This window comes from Malaclemys terrapin, chromosome 7 (assembly GCF_027887155.1).
Source record: "Malaclemys terrapin pileata isolate rMalTer1 chromosome 7, rMalTer1.hap1, whole genome shotgun sequence".
In the NCBI taxonomy this organism is placed as follows: Eukaryota; Metazoa; Chordata; order Testudines; family Emydidae; genus Malaclemys; species Malaclemys terrapin.
The window spans coordinates 70,107,579-70,125,478 of record NC_071511.1 but is presented as its reverse complement, the minus strand read 5'-3'; the positions used below and the strand labels follow the sequence as shown (position 1 = coordinate 70,125,478).

Below are 17,900 nucleotides of genomic sequence, written 5' to 3'. Positions count from 1 at the left end.
TGCATTCAGAGGAGCAACATTTTTATTGCTGTTAATGAGAGTTCCACATGCGTCGTCTCCGTCAAATCATTTCTAAAATAAAAGAAACTATGGCTCAAACCCCTCACTCAGAGCCACATTCCTATGTCTAGCTCTGGGAAATTATAACATAGCCTTCCTGGTCACCTTTGCAGGTGGTCGTACTTCCTCCTCCCCCCTTCTCCTCCCCCTCCCCCCCAAACTCACAAGCACTCAGAATCCTTGGGTACATGAAACAAGTATCTTTTTATTGGGCAGGGGAGGAAGGCAGAAAATCCATTAAAAGGAACTTGATAACACTCTATATTTACATACAAGAAATGAGCAAACCCAAATCAGTGCATCAAGAGTTTGCTCTACCCCACAGTTCCAAATAACGGTCTGATTTACGGAGGTCTAGAACTCTTAGTCCCACCATGAATCCCACCCATGGGTCAATAAGGCTCAGTAGTAGTAAAGAGTTTTTAAGGGATGCTTCTCCTCTGTCTGTCTGCTCCAACCCAGCTCTGGTGCAGTTCTGTGATATGAGCTCAGCTTCCACTGGCTTGGTGGGTCATGGTGCTGTGAAGTCAGCTCATGCAACCCTGCTGCGGCCATCTGTTGCATGAATGGGAAGTCAGCTCTGTGTCACCAGTGGTCCAGTCAATCCACTCGACACAGGGCACAATCTCCAGATAAGGAGCCCAGAGCAAAGCAGGACACTTGGACAGAATCCCTACTCCTCTGGATAGAGCTCCTGGACTCCAGGACAGAACCCCTTCCCCCTCTCTCTGTTGAGCATGAATTTCATTACCAACCAAAGTCCACCACCTTTAAACTCAGAGTGACCCACTCCCTCAAGGGCATATATTGCATAATTTCTGTGCCCTTTCATGAGCACAGTAATAATATTTTTTGGTGTTTACACAATCCAAACAGATTCCAACTACAGCAAAAATCTCGGTGGACAGATTTATGGGTAAGCAACATTATAATTCATTAAAATGAAGCTGGCTAGAGCTAGCCCTTTTATAGAGAAAGCAGAGAGCATCCCTCTAAGCCTTCAGGCCCTGGGGCTCACAATTGCTGTGTACGTCTATAGCACTTTTTGTCTCATGATTTCAAAAGCACCTTAAGAACAGAGATATGAGGTTGTTATGTATGCTCTCCATTTTACACATGGCAAAACTGAGGTGAAGAGAGAGGGGAAGACTAGAGGCTGATTTTCAGAACTGTTGAGCATCACCAAATCTACATTCAGAGAGAGTAGCCAATGTTGAAAACTAAGTCTGATCTAAAATCCAGAGAGCTCTTCCCATGCACGCGCAAAACCTCTGAAAAGCAGACCATCAGGCCATATGGGCACTAGAAAATTAGGTAATTAAGAAACAGGATGTTAAACATGACTTTGTAGTCAGTATAGACAGGGACTAGAGGTGTTTAACTTTCTCAGCTGGTCATGGGTTAATCACACTGGAACCATAAGATTAACCATGATGAGCTGACTAAACCTGCCCCTCTCTACAATGAGTGCAAAGTCACTTTTAACATCCCATTACTTAAAATGATTCATTCAGGCCACATTCTAACAGGCCCTAATCTTCTAGCAAAGACAAGACAAGTCTGTGGCACAGCCAGTAAGAGAAACTTGTTTCTATGTTTCCCATTCGTAAGCACAGATTTTAAGTTCATACTGTCTTCATTTGTCTTGTCCCTCTAGCACAACTGTTTTTGAATGCCATGTACATGGCTGGGACAACTGTAAAAGCAATGTTCAAAAGAGAAAAACTATTCTTTACCAATTATAGCTGGAATAAGATATACATTTTCTAGAGGAGAATCAAATCTACATTCAGAGAGAGTAGCCAATGTTGAAAACTAAGTCTGATCTAAAATCCAGAGAGCTCTTTCCATGCAACTGAAGTTGAATTATTTCTAGACCTACTGGGAGTGATTGTCAAAAGTGATTAAGCATCTTAAACTGCAAATCCCATTGACTTTCAGTGGGATTAATGCTTCTAAATCACTTAGGCTCTTAAAAATCTACTATTGCTTTCAAGAGTTTCCACTTTCCTTTTCAGGCCAGACTTCTCTGTAAGTAATGCACCAGTTACAACTTTAAGCAATTTTAACTTCATTTTAGGAAGACACACTGTCTTTATGTTTTCCTGACATATAGTGAATGTACAGTATTTTCAGCTGCATCTAACCCACAAAACTAGATCAAATTTAGTTTCCATTTTAGCATCCCTGGTTTTATGTACAAAAATAAGTGGTTTTCCTTTCATGTACAAAAAAAATCTATATCTGAAAACAAAATTCCCCCTTCCTGGTGACAACCTTTCTGGGTGAGATTATTCAGTACGAAACAAGCTGTGGTAGGCGAGCATGGGCTAACCTTGGGAAGCCCCAAATCAAATGTAGCAGTGTTGTGGTGCCTTCTTTAGCTATTTCCTATTTCTTAGTATCACGCTTCAATTAATAGTAAAAGTAAGCACATCTGATTCATGGACCAGATGAGGAGGTCACAGCTCAGAGAGAACAACAGAAATATAAACTTTCTCCAAGAAATGTAAATAGTAATGTAACTAAATAAATGTAAATAACTGATTGGTTTAAAACAATTCCCTGTGCATTCACAAAAGCACCACTATTTTGTTGCAGTAATCTAACTATTCTAAATTTAAGCCAATAAAAGTAACTATGTTTGAACACCAAATTTCATGTAAGCGCAGTTTCTGAAAACCTCCTTACAAGCCACTTTCTAAAGCAGAGGTTCTCAACTTTTTCCTTACCAGGAATGCCCTGCCTAGAATTTCCTCTCCCCTCTAGCTGGCATCTAGGCCAGGGACTCCTTTCCCATTTAGTAATATGGGAAGAGTATGGTGCTCATGACCCTCGACTCCTCCTTTTGACGTCCAGGTTAACAACCCATCTTCTAAGAACACTATACAGCAGGGCTACGGACACTCAGATTGCCACAGACAGTCACTAGTTTCAAGTATCAGAGGGGTAGCCCTGTTAGTCTGAATCTGTAAAAAGCAACAGAGGGTCCTGTGGCAGGTATTATACCTGCTTCTGGAAATTTCCATTACTTGCATCTGATGAAGTGGGCATTCACCCACAAAAGCTTATGCTCCAATATTTCTGTTGGTCTTGAAGGTGCCACAGGACTCTCTGTTGCTTTTCACTAGTTTCAGCAACCACAGCGTTTTTAATGGTGTCCAAATTTTCACTGGTTCTGTAATCACCACATTGTTCTCACATCTCTATATATAAAGTATACAGTATGCAAAAGGAGCTTCCTGACTGAAAAATAGCAGATGGTTCTAACATCTAAACAGATCGTTGGCACTAGACCCTCTGAATGTGGCCCTGTAACAGGACCCCGGGGCACAGGTGTGCATCCCAAGGCACTTATTGCAGGCCCGTAACCAAAGCACCACCACAGCACAGGGAAACAGTACCTTGTAAAGGCCAAAGCAAGGCCCACTCACGGGAGACCTTGTATTTCAGATTGGCAAGTTATTTTAACTACATCTACAACAGTTGTCACAGGCATTGTTCTGGTCCCTCAGCAACCAGCAATCTGCCATCTTTATCACTGTTTATACAGTATTACAGCCAAACTCCCAACACACCAGTGTCTTTAATATTGCGGCCAGTCCCAGTCCACCGGCTTCTCCAGTGGCAGCCAGCCAGCACTGGAAAGCACCTCAAAATACCCTCAACTTTTTGGGACCTCAACACTCCAGTCTCCTGGCTGCCAGTCAGCTTCCTCAGCTTTTGATAGTCCATACCATGCTGACCTTCTAGCTGCCTACCAGTAAGTCAGTGCTTTAACAGCAGATTGCTCATTGGTCCTCAGCTAGCACGGAAAGTTTTGTGTGGACTTCCCTTCCTGCCCCCCCACCACCCCCAGCCCTTTCCCCTAAAATGTATTGCTTTTCTGTTTCATTAACAACAACAGAATCAATGGCAGCAGCCCAGCACCTATGAGCAAACCCACGATAACAATCCAATGCCTAACAGAGGGAAATGCTGGCCTTGAAGCAACAAATTTTTGTGTCAAGCTTCTGAGTGATTATAAACTTCAAGAAGAAAATATGGTTTAAACATTTGTATAAATCCAAATAAATAAAATGCTAAAAAAGAGGGTGCTCGTCTATCTTCTGTAGGAGCCCTTGACATAGCTTAATGATAACACTCCACCAAAAGTAAAGTGCGGCAATGCCATCAGTAAAATAATGCACTAGCCTCCCTTTGCCAATAATTCACCACTCTCACAAAGTGTCCAAAAAACAAAGAAAGACAAAGGAAAAAGCAGCCTTTACAGTGTTCCTTTCAAAAGCAGAGAAATCCAACCAAATGGGGAAAAATAAGACTAGTCTATTTCACCGTTAACAACTGGCAATATTAATCATGGCTCTACTTGAGTCGGATTTTGGTTTATAGTCCTGCAGTTTTACTGCGCTCAGGGGAAGTGTACTTTATTTTAAAACTTTGGCATTTACGGTTCCTGGATATTAAAAAAAAAAAAAAAAAAAAATCTGTCTGCTCTCAACAATAAACACCACTTGTGTATTTACAAGGCTATATTATGTGACATTAATTTTATGTTAGCCTAGCATCTCGACAAGAAAAAGTGCGGCAGAAGAGGTATCACTGCTGTAATTACTCTTTGGTACCAATTACGCTTGTCAATTCGTAGTACCAAAAAAATCGCCCCCAAATCCAGCAGTTTATTTTGGGTCTCAGTAGATTTTTTTGAAATTTCTTTCTTAAACACACACACACACACACACACACACACACACACACACACACACCACCCTGGATAAAAGGTGTAAAAACTATGAGAAATTTTACTTCTACTGTAATTTCCCACTTCTTCAAAGCAGAAGTACCATTTTATTTTTATCTGTTCCACTACATAAAATTTAGGGTACTTTTTTCCCCCGTCGTAAATACTCAGTGGTCTATTTCATCATCACTACTATCAGGAAACAGTTCTATGAACAAAAGGAGAAACTGTCTGCCTGTATGTTTTTAAGTTACCCTGTGGCTTGGCCCTATATGGCCAGTGCCTGCTTCCTGACAACTTGAGCTCAGTTAGCTTAAGCAGTGGTTTGAAGCATGATATGTGGTTGAAAGAGGTGAAGTACAAAGTGGCAGAAGAACTGTTGAATTCACTCCATTTATTTGTGTAATCCACAACACAGCAATTGCTATGGGCCAAATCGTGGTTTCACTGAAGTCAGTAGAAACTTTCCCTTTGATTTCATTGGGATTAGAATTTGTCCCTAATTCCTAGTTCTTTGGTTCTCAAGCAAATACAATATTGTTCCACTCTATAAACTATTCCTCTTATAAACTCTCCATGGATAAACTGAAGGAGGAAAAAAATGATATTCTGCAATGGAGGGAGCCAATAGCGGCTGTGCCATTGGAGTTCCCGGGTCACAGTCTTAAATTCTTTCCTAGATTGGGACCTAAATCCACCCCAATTCAGGAAAATGCATAAGTACGATTCCTACAATGGGTCTTAAATAGAGCTGAGTGGAAACAGGTTTACTACCCTATGAAAATGTTTGCTGTTTGAAATCTTTTCCTATCTTGAATTGAGGTGAAAGGTCAACATTTTTTCCTTTAACATTTTTATCTTTTACTGATATTTTATCATTCGCTAACATTTTAAAATGCAATGAATTTTAATAGCGATCTAAAACAGCAATATCAGTAATCAGGAGAAATGTTTGGACTTAACTTTTCGAAACTTTCCAATTCAACATCAAAACTTTTTTAACCAAAAATGTTTAGAGTCAGGAGTTCCCTCAAACACAGCACTGTCTCGTGAACAGTTTCAGTTTCAATGAATCTGCATTAATCTGATGAACAACAGTTTCAGCTGAAAATTTTGAACCAGCTCTAGTCTTAAATATGTGCCTAAATGTTTTCCTAAAGAGAGATAATGTTCTTATCTTTGCTCTCTACACAACATTAAGAATATGAGGAAGCCACAGGAACATAACTTGGTTCCAAATCACAGTATATGCTAATATACAAATCTTAGCTACATGTATAAACTGCCCTTCTGTTAGGTTCTGGTGCCTTCTGCAACAGAAGATGGAGGACCACTAGACAATTTCCAGACTATTTAAAGAAATACTACCCAATTCCTGTGGACTACAGATATTCTTCTCAATCAGGACTATACTCACAATTTTCTAATTTTTCTATTAGGGAATCCATCTTCACCCCAGCTATGCATAGTCTACAGCTGTTCAAGTGACATTATCAGTTTAAAAATCCTGAGCTGTAAAGTATGTCTTTACCTATGTTACTGATACCATCTTACATAATTAAAAGTGACAGAGCTATATATATATATATATCCAATTTACACTTGCCTCTCTTAAGATTTTTGCTTACTCATTGCATTTCTTTCAGCATGGACAGTGAAAATCAAGAAAGTCAGTTTCAGTTGTGTATATAGTCAGTTTGGGTACAGCTACACTGCAGCAGGGCGCATGTTTCCCTGCCTAGGTAGACAGGCATATGCTTGCTCTGCTGGAGCTAGCACATTAAAAATAGCCGTGTAACCGGTGGTAGCATGGGTGGTGACTCGGGCTAGCCACTTGAGTATATACCCAGGGAGTCTGGGCAGATTTGTACTGAGGGGCTAACCTGAGCTGCTGGGTAACTGCCTATGCTACCCCCAGCTACACTGCTATTTTTAGAGCATTAGATAGAGCAAAGCTAATGAGTCTTTCCATCTGGGCTGGAAAGCACACGCACAGCTGCAGTTCAGACCTACCCTGGGTTATACTTTCAGGTTTTTCCATAGGGTGACTAATGATTTTGAATACACATCTGGAGAGGAGACACCTTCAAAAAGCTTTTCCAGAAAATGCTGAGCAACTGCCCTTTGAAAATGAAGCCCAAGGGAAGCAATTGCAGGTCAACTTTGTTAATGTAGGCCTCACTGGATCTATGAATTTTTTGGCCTTAGTGTTCCGGCCTGTAAGTTTACTCAACGGCTTGGTATCTGAGCACTGCCCTATTTGGCTTATAACACTTCAAGATATTTATTTGTTTAGGAACTGCTTTTTTAAAAAAATGAAGTAATATGTCTAATTGCTTAGATTATGTGAAAACAAATTTCTATAGGTTAAAATCTGAGCCAAATTCATTTAGCATTTCCATCTCCCAAACAACTGCAGCCAGGCAGAACAGTTGAGCCAATGCTCCAGAGCACTGCTTCTCAACCTTTCCAGACCACTGTACCCCTTTCAGGAGTCTGATTTGCCTTGCATACCCCAAGTTTCACCTCACTTAAAAACTACTTGTTTACAAAATCAGACATAAAAATACAAAAGCGTCCCAGCACACTGTTGCTGAAACATTGCTTACAGTCTCATTTTTACCATATAATTATAAAATAAATCAATTGGAATATAAATATTGTACTTATATTTCAGTGTGATACGTGAGCCTGTTTTTCACTTGTAGGCCTTCTCTGAAGCCTGAGCCCCAAGTGAAGGGGCTGAAGCATGTAATTTAGCCCCTGTGGCATGGGGCCTTGGGCAATTGTCCTGCTTGCCACCCCCTAATGCCAGCCCTGCGCTTGCGATTCCCCTAACCCATCCCGTGACTCTGATGGGGGCTGCAGCCCCTAGGTTGAGAAATACTGATCTAGATGAGTTGACGTACCCCCAAGGGTACATGTACCCTTGGTTGGGAACCACAGCTCCAGGTTATACAACACGCACTTCAGTAAGGAGTGTGGCAGGCAGAAGGAGGTAAAGTAACAGAAGCAGGACTTTAGGGAGCACATCCACTTTTCAGTGGCACAGCAGGGATTGAGGAGTACTTCCAAAAGATCTCTTACTCAATGAATCCATGTGCAGCCGAGGAAGTCAGAATGCTTCATTTTAGTTTCTGACCCTGAGCTAAAGAGTCACAAATAAAATTTCCTTACTATGCCTCATTGTAGTGGGAATCTCACTAAAATATTTACTCCAATTTACTGGAGTTGTGAACCAAGACGAGAAGGTGTTGTTATTCCCTTCAAAAGTGGGTTAACTAAAAAACTGTTGCCTTTTATCCTGGGCTAGATTTGGAGGATACTGTGACATTGTAGCAAATGAGATTCTTCTGTTATCTCTGATGGGCAAGCAAGTGAAAGTTAAAGGAAAACTACAGTGATTTGTCTGTAATACCTTGGAGAACAAAGGAAATATTTACTAAAAAAAGTCACAATCCTGAAAATACCTAGGTAGGTGAACACAACGTGACTGCTCATACACATAAAAATCAGCATTTGTATAAGTATCTGTTCAATCAGCCTGTAAGACTAAATATGCACAATACATGTTTTAAAAATAATTAAGAAATACCTACTACTTTTTCCATTGAGAAAATTCATCCTCTCCGTTCTGGAGGCTGCCATCTTAGAGAGGAAGCATATAATGCAAGTCCAATTAGAAACCAGAGAAAACTAAACAGCTTCTAATGTGTTTTTTGTTTGTTTGTTTGTTTGTTTTTGTTTCCCTGTCTCTCTCTACAATGTACCTTAAAACAATTTTAAAACCATCTATTTTTCATTGGTTTCTAGTGGGACTTGCATTTTCTCAGTCAGAATCTACCTTGGGAAGGTGTCAAAGTAGTGGGTTTTGGTTTGCCTCATTCCTTTGTGTCACATCTTTACATTCAAAAATAAAATCCAGTGACTTACTCATCTTTCTCATGAGATGTGATTCTGCTGCCAGAGTCCCTTAAAGAGCCAGGGCAATTTTCAAGGAGAAGTAGAATGTATCCTACCCTTGCCCTTGTCAACATACTTCCTCTCATGAAGGGAGTTTCCAGAGTCCAAGGCTTTGTGTGAGATGGGGTTCAGCAAGCTCTATAACAGCTTGGCTATGTAGCCACTGTCAGCATCAAATTAGATTCCACTTTTGTTCCAATATCATCAGCCATAGGATCCCCTCTAAATCCACCTTCATTCTTGGTTCCTTTTCCCCCTGCCGAGCCCACACCTTCCACATTGCCCTTCTCTCCACACCTATCTTCAACACCCAGCCTTTCTGCCCTCATTATTCCAGAGTTTGTGCTTCTCTACTCCATTTTTCTTGTGACCCTCAGCTCCCGAGAACTGTGCATGTCAAAGTAATTCTGACACCACCATTACAGGGAAGTGGGTGGAAAATAATAGTATGTCCTGAATAGTAATCCATTGCACCCCTCATTTTAAGGGGAAGAAGGCAAGACTCATGACAAAAATCATAGAGTGAAATAGCTGGAAGTCCACCCGCTGAGAAAGGCTGGATGGCAGAGCCACTGTGCAATGCTGCTGTAAAGAAATGCAAAGTAAGTATTATTTTACATTATAATTTTTATGTTAAAGTTTCTTTCTAACCTGAAACTACTGATATGGGGTAGATTGCTACAAGAAACTGATTGGGAAGGAATCACACCAAGAGAGCATGTACTTGGCTGAAAATGAATTCAGACATTAAGATACCATTTAGGATGGTACAGAAAGAATATTGAGCTATTTTGGGGGCCCTGATTGCTGTGTGGAATAGACAGAAAATGGATGTTGCAGAATGGCAATAGCTCACTATGAAATTTCATATTTCTGAATCTTGCTTCTTACCATCTGTCCTTCTCTTTCCATCACCACAGCCAAATCTCTTGTTCAGTCTCTCACTATATCCTGACCTGGCTACCTCAATGTCCACATTTCTGGCCTCTCAAACACATACATTGCCACTAAAAGTAAATATTCCTTGTCCATTATTTTGATCACATCTTTCCCACTGACTCCTCATCCACTATCTACTGGTCACTTCCTTTAAGACATGATTGTAAGTACATCCCTCCCTTCTTCTGCTCTCTTATCAAGCTTCAGGTTGACTGCTACCCCTCTCTGAAATCATCTGCAAACACTCCTCCCTATTCACTTTTAAATCTTTTTTGAAAGCCTACTTCTGCAGTGCTGCCCATAGTACGTCTTACTGATTTTTTATTCTGATTTCCTGACTTGTCCACTTGTCTGTCCATCCATCTTTAGACTGTGAGCTCCTCCAGGCAGAGACCATCCATTCTTTATTAGCAGTAGTAGTTGTTATTCATATTACCATGGTGCCCAGGAGACCTAGTCATGGATCATGTTCCTGTTCTGCTAGACACTGTACAAACACAGAACGAACCAATGGTCCCTGCCCCAAAGAGCTTACAATCTATGTGTTTTTATTCAGATTCTGCTCTATTCTTGAATCTCTGTAAAGGGCTTAGCACATTAAGGACGCTACCATGAGAAAAATAACAATAATGGTCAATTGATAATAATACCAGTGGGGTTCACAGTTACTGAATCTGGGTCCCTTGCACCCATAATTCCATGAGAAGTATTAAGCTTATTTCTGGGCACTTGTTTTTTCCTCAGTTAACAAGCAGAACCAAACTTTTGGGAAATCTACTGCTAAAAAGAGAAACGAGAATGATGGGAAAGATACAAACAGCCATGCTTCAGGGCATAAGCCAACTTCTCAGTACTCTGGGGTAGGAGGAAACCTTCTCCGGGGGCAGGTTATCCCATAACTGCCTATAGCTCTGAGCTACTGGTTGCTGTCTGAGACAGGTTACTGGATTAGATGGACCACTGATCCAATCCAGTATGGCAATTCTCATGTTCCCACAATGGTTAAGCACGCGTGGTTTCATTTTGTTTTACAATACAAGCACATTGCGACAGAATTGGAAGTTCCCAGTTACTACCCACAAAGTGCAGCATGTGATCTCTACGTGGTGGAAGCTTGTGGCTGTCACGGTTTCCTCCCACGCAATACTTTCAGTTTTTCTGGGCTATAATTATAGCGAAACAAACAAGGGCTCAAGTCAATCCCAAATATGCTTTGGGTATTTGAGAGATGAAATAAAACAAAAATCTATTTTGTGGCAGTAGATAGAAGGGACAGACACAACCAGTTGGGTTTCCTGATTACAAGAAGAAATGTTTCTTGAGACTCTGGTAAGTTTTACACAATGCTGTGCCTTTGTATTTTCTGTTGTCATATACTGCTATGGTTCTATGAGACAAATACAAAAAGAGTATACCAATGTGTTGCCATAGGTATACTCCCAACAGCGATGGCACAACAGCCATCATTTATCCAGTGAAGGAGATAGTACAACATTCATATCGGATACCTTAATAGTGTATCATATCAAGTGCAATTAAAATCAGCGATGCAACTTTTTAATTCACCAGTTGTACTGGAGAGTCATCACACTGATGAAATGATGTGAAAGGCTGAATGGCAGAAGCTCTATGCAAAATTGCTGTAAAGAAATGGAAACCAAGTTTATTTTATGTTATGATTCTTATATAAGTCTCTTTCTTGCTTGAAGTCAATATATTGTCTGGGTTACTATAAAAGATAGAAATACTGATCTGCAAGCTTACAGTCACTGAGTGAGCTAGTACTTGGTTGTCCAATTAGGTGTGAAATTGTACATGATATACAGAGATGCCCTAGCTTCAAAATTCAGATTCAACTTTTGAACACCAGTGTGCCAGCAGTATTTGGATCCAGGTTTTGGAGTCTGTTCATTACAAAAATGGGAGCTATTTCCAAAATTTGTATCTTGATCTAGCTTCAGATTGCAAATCCTCCTCCTGGCCAAAGTTAGGGGTTCTTTTAGATCCAGGATTTTGGTCTGAACCTCTCTCTAGCATGGTGCATCTGTGAGGTGGACAAATAAAGAGCAAAATTTCTAACTGGTAAGAAGCTGCAGGTTTAGCGCTGAATGTGGTCTCTTTCCCACAGCTCAGTGGGAGGTGGGGAGTTTTGCAATCATCTGGCTATTTAACCCAAGTAATAGGAAGAGTGATGTTTAATAAAACTGGGTTTGAGGAAGAACTGGCTGTTTAGCATTGCTGTACCTCAGTTTAAGTCTAAGTCACTCCATTGTGGTCTATACACACCTAGGGAATGAGAGAAAGAGGAAAGTGGATTTCTAAAGTACTGGAGGCTTTACAGTCATTAGTAATATGGCATTGAATTGCAATGAAATACCTTTTTTTGATAGACCATACAGCAAAATAATTGTTATTATTGTTTTCTGTACGATCAAATCATGGTAGTGATTGTTAGACTAAAAGTTAAGCCAGCCGGAATGTGAGAGTTGTAATTTTTCAGGCCTGTCAGGTTTAGCATCTGTGGAAGATGGCTGAGGAATATTATCAGTATAAAACTGTTATAACCAAGATGGTAGATCCAAGATGTCACATCCATCAACAAACAAAGCCTGCATTTCTGTTCTCAGCAATGAAGTCCACATCAGGAATACAAATACCAAGCCACTGGAGTGAGACAGAGTAGCAGTTTTTTCAGCCCGGTTTAGTTATGCTTTAAACTGATGGATGTGGACATGATTCATGTGAGTTATGTGATCCCTCAAGAAACCATTTGCAAATTAACTAATGAAATATTGTTTTGCTTGAAGCTTATTAAAGAGAGGCAGTGAAAAGTAGTTGCACATAACTACAAAGTCTGGAATGTAGATTTCAAAGACCTGGACTTTACTGGCATGTCCATAATCCTCAGTGCACGGGTTATGTGGAGGAGTGGCAGAAAAGGGGGCTTAAGTGTCACATTAAGAAAGGTAAAAAGACTCTACAGCCATGTAATTGCAGGATTAATAGGCAGAATAAGATGCTTTGCTCTGCTATTTACATTTCCAGAGCGATTTATGAAAATCCTCACACAGAAAACCTCAGTAATTGAAAATGAAATTCAACGGCATGCTTCTAAGTTAAAGGACTTAGATGTAATTGCTCAAGAGTGAAGAGAAGGAACTGGTTAAACTTCTCAAGATAGTTGAAAGGTTATTCCCAGTCAAAGCAAAGGGAATAGAGGGTTTTCAGTAGGATGTGGTAGCTTCTTGAACTATATTTTTGCCATGGCAGTAATTCTTCCTCAAAAAAGGCTCACAATTTCTGGGTATCCAGGAAACAATTTAAAAGTCCTTAAGATGTCTACATCACACATTGTTTTTGTTTTTTGGTTTGACACCAACATAGCTCCCACTCATCCTGAAGCGTGTATTGAAGGGGAAGGAGATGGGGAGATCATGAGAAGAAATTGGGTTACAGTTGGAGCATCATATTGCAGGAGCAATATTGGAGGCTGGGACAAGCTATTGGAAGAGGACAGCTCAAACAAAGGGTTTCTAAAATTGCAATAGTATGGAGAAGTTAGGATGATTAGAATTTTTCTCATTAGAAAAGACACAGACCTGCTGGTGATGTAAGTAAGTCTGAGCATAGTGAAAGTGGTCATCATATAAAAACTTCAGGAAGGCAACTGCCTCAAAAAGAGAAGGGCACAAAAACTAAGGAGAGACCACACACTACAAGAGCTTTGTCCTTATGTGTTGTATGGAACAGATTACTGAGGCAGCTACAGAGGCAACCACTCAGCAAATTCAGCCAGACACAAACTTAGAAGAAGAAAAAAAAAAACATTACAGGGCACAAGAACTATCTAGGTAAGTAGATAAATCCTACAAGGCCACCCTTTCCACCTCCAGAAGTGTCACTAACTGGTAAAGCAGGTGATCTACTTGTATATGTTTCTAGAAAGGGGTAATTCAGAATAAAATATAAAGCCATTACAGGGAATCAAAGTGGAAGTGCTTTGGCTTGGAACACATATCTCATGTGCTAAAGCCCCACTACAAATGACCTGCTTTGGGGCAACAGTTTTATTTTCTGGATATACGATATGTATCAAGTCTTGGTCTGCGTTCTAATCCATTGAACCAATTTCAAAACGATCTTAGTGCAATAGGAATTTTACTTTACTATCCGCTATAATGTACTGTAGCTGGCAGGCTGGGAGGTCTGAACACATAGAGGCATTTCTCCTGGAAATGCTTCAATTTTATATGCAGAGGGAGGGCTATTAAAGAATTCACTTGATGTTTGAAATGTAAGAAAAGGACCATTGGCTTTGACCTCTCATCTTAATGGAGCTGAGATTATCCTTTGCCTCTTACCCACATCTACAAACCACCGCACCATTTCCTAAGGACACCAAATCAACATCCTTGTCATAGCCTTCAGGAGTGTACCTACCAAAATGTACTGAGGTTTTGAGGTGACATGGCCTATTTTATTAAGTTTGCCACTATATTGATTAAATTAGGGCTGAGGACCATTTTCAGCTTGCTAACTGACCCATTGTGTCCCCTAGGAAATTCTGGAGAGTGGAAAGCATAACTGAAAATGAGTATAACAACAACAGATGTTCCAAAGATTTATGACTCAGGGGAATGATACAGATCATGTGACATGTACAGGGACTCATTTTACTAACTATGCCTCCTAACACTTCAGTTTAGAAATTGACTAAGTTATTACATTCTCTTCTTGGTAGTAAGGGTTTTAGTATCTCAATAATATGAACATAAAAAGTCAAGCATTTTCTTCTTTGTCAAACACTTGAACATTTATTCCAACCCTGTTAATTTTGTTTAAAAAAATGCAGCTGCCCATCCCTTCCCCCAAGTTTAAAAAGAGGGTGAACCAAAGCCAGACACATTGCCCAGTGAGTTTTGTAGCATATCAAGTGTCCTCCACATTATATTTGGTTTTAGCTGATACACTGCATTGATAGAGGTGTGCAAATGAGCTGTGAGGTCTGTAGTTTGTTCTAGAGATTACTAGCAAAAGGCCAATGCACCGGCTCAGCAGCTCACATTTTCAATAAACTTTGCTTCTAGCTGAAACTGAACACATTTCAGTGAAGCGGTACTCTGTGCTTTCAGAGCTATCAAATCCGTTACATAAAGGACCACTGTGAAGTGCTGAATATGTTCTTGCTTTAATCAGTTCAGAGAATAGAGATTTGTTTAAAATGTTTTTTTTCCCCAATCACACAGGGGCTGCCCCTGTAAATACCATGAGTGGGCACACGTGAAATACCGGGAACACAAGCAACACATTCTGAAAATGTCAGCCCCCATCCATACACCTCTGCCTCCCACATGGCACTCCTACTCATTTGACATCACAAGAACTCAGTGCTAGGGCTTGGGGTGTTTTTTTCCCTTCCAAATGTCTCCCCCTCCTCCTTTTCTTCACACTACTGTACAAAGATGACAGCTGAGCAGTTAGTAATAAACCCTCATGTTTGTGTTAGGCAAACAATGGTACATCAGTCACACTCAGGAACATGGCCATGACTGGATAGTGTGCTGTGCGACAGACTGGGAACCACGACGTCCAATGATGTGCCAGCCCTTTATGCATCAAAAGCTAAAGCAACATGAAGCAGAACAACAATTTTGCACGTTCCCTTTTAGTTTCACCAAACTGAATATTATACATAATCCTTGTTCTCCTGCTCCCTATACCTCATGGCAGAAAACCATGAGCATAATTTTTTAAAAGAAAAAATAGTGGGATTTCATTTTTATCTGCAATTTTATTATCCCCCATAAAAATACTCCCCCTTACTTTGGGTAGTGCCACTTTGATATTTCAGTTTATTTTCCTTTAGCAACTGTTTTACCCACTGTAGAAGCAGCTTGGAGGATATCTTTCCTTCACTTTGTTCTTACACAGGTCACATTCCTTGCATGTACAGGAAGGAGTGATCTCATTTCTTTATGCAATGCTAGCTTTAGTTTACTAATGAGAAATAGATAGCTGATAACTGTACTTAAGACTCTACAGGAAAAAGGCTTAAAAAAGGAAATACAGTAATTGATTGATGGATTCATTTCAATTAAACTTGCCTTAATTTTACGGCTATTTGGCAGAGATGCGTCTGTAGCCTTAGAGATTATTGTAGGCTCTGAAAAACTCAAATACTGTATCTTCTTTCTCAGTACAAATCCTGAGATATAGATGTATATTCTTGTCTCTCCAAGTTATTACCGTTCAGACAATTTCAATTCAGAGCCAATAAGAGTAGCATATTTTCTATCCAAAAGCTAAAGGTCATACCTTGAGAAAATTGACCTTTCGAGAAATGCCTGGAAATAAGTGAGGGAGTGGGGGACTGACTATTATGGTTTGTTTACCGGCTGTAAAAAATAGCTTTCCTTGTCAGCCACAAATATTAGGTTTTTCATTGGTATAAAGGCTCCAGGTGAGCTCGCCCGTGCAAGGCACTCAGCAGACCCTCTCTTGGATTTTGCACACTGTACTCTTCTATTGTGGAAATTATGCTCTATTTTGGTCACTTACCTGCTTCCCCATAAAGTTCTAACTAAACAGTTCTGCAGCTGTGGTTCTTATAACTATTTTATAAACCATGAAGTATGAAGGAAACCCCAGCCACAGGCCAACAAATGCAGAACACCACTTTCTCCGGAACAGCATGCACATGATTTTTAGTGTATTTATTTATACATACTTAAAATTGCCTAGGACAGAGGATTTCTAAAAATTTGGTCACATTAATGGAGAGCTTTTCATGGGGGAACTCATCCCTTCACAAGCATGGAACCTTTTTCTCCTCCCTTTGAGATGACAGAACTTCCTTGTGGCAAACATACATGGAGAAGTGTAGGGTGTTTTATTGTTGCAGTACATGGTTGAGAGCTGCTTCACAGGGAGCCAGCCTTGTCTTTTCATCACTCTTTTGTCCAAAAAGCTGCTTCCTGACACCTTGAGGAACCAAGCGACACCACACACTGCCTAAAAAAAACAGATGGGATGTGGTAGTCAGTGGACCAAATCTCAAGTTCACAACCAAAGGTTTGGGGGTGACAGAGGTAAGAGGAGGCGCAGTAGAGCTCCCCTTACAGATCTGCCCAACAGGTTCTAAAGAGAGAAAATATATGGGATGGTCATCAAATGACTGTACAGATGGTAGTTATGATGTGTATCATCTTGTTAGCAGAATGTTTATTATGTCAATTGCCATACTTTTAAATTATAAAAGGTATTGACTGTCACACTACCCAGGAGATAAACCTATAGGTTCCCCTAGGATTCCAGCCAGGCACTCTAGTTATACCCACTTATTTAGAGGGAGATGTGGCAGATATTGCAACCCCATTGAATCACTTAGGTGGTAAACACTTCCAAAGAGGTACCACATTTTGGGGAGGCTTACATACGCTGGTTCAAACTGGGATTTCCAGAGGCCAATAGACAAATAAAGGGTTTTAGGCATAAAAAGGCTATGTTTAAACTGATCAGGGCCTTGATTTCGGATCCAGCAAACGTACAGGACCTTATGTTCAAAGGGGGGCCTAACCCTTGCAGAAGGGTTGGAAAGTCTTTTGTCTGCTAAAACAACGAAGAGTCTGGTGGCACCTTAAAGACTAACAGATTTATCTGGACATAAGCTTTTGTGGGTAAAAAGAAAACACTTCTTCAGATGCATGGAGTGAAAATTACAGAAACCGGCATAAATATATATTGGCATATGAAGAGAAGGGAGTAACCTTAAAAATGGAGAACCAGTGTTGAAGGCCAATTTAGTTAGGGTGAATGTGGTCCACTCCCAATAACTAATGAGGGAGGTGTCAATACCAAGAGAGGGAAAATTGCTTTTGTAGTGAGCCCTATTCAAGTCCCTATTCAAGCCCAAATTGCTGGTGTTAAGTTTGCAAATGAATTGTAGTCCTGCAGTTTCTCTTTTAAGTCTGTTTTTGAAGTTTTTTGGTTGAAGAATGGCTACTTTTAAATCTGCTATTGAGTGTCCGGGGAGATTGAAGTGTTTTCCTACTAGCTTTTGTATGTTACCATTCCTGATGTCTGATTTGTATCCATTTATCCTTTTACATAGAGACCGTCCGCTTTGGCCAATGTACATGGCAGAGGGGCATTACTGGCAAATGATGGCATATATCACATTAGTAGATGTGCAGGTGAA

At 40.3% G+C, this 17,900-nt stretch overlaps 1 protein-coding gene across 3 annotated transcripts in view; it reads left to right on the top strand.

Moving 5' to 3' along the window:
- The window catches only part of RASGEF1A (RasGEF domain family member 1A), a 279,434-nt gene that overhangs the window by 193,700 nt on the left and 67,834 nt on the right, over positions 1–17,900 (top strand). Inside the window, exon 2 of one of the 3 annotated variants that reach the window (XM_054036090.1) lies at positions 9,252–9,366. The exons of 1 other annotated variant lie outside the window; for it this stretch is intronic. In XM_054036090.1, the coding sequence (XP_053892065.1) occupies positions 9,325–9,366 (42 nt within the window). In that variant the 5' untranslated portion in view covers positions 9,252–9,324. Of the gene's footprint in view, positions 1–9,251; positions 9,367–10,942; positions 11,033–17,900 lie in introns of those variants that run through there. One more of the 3 variants, XM_054036093.1, reaches the window with a different exon arrangement.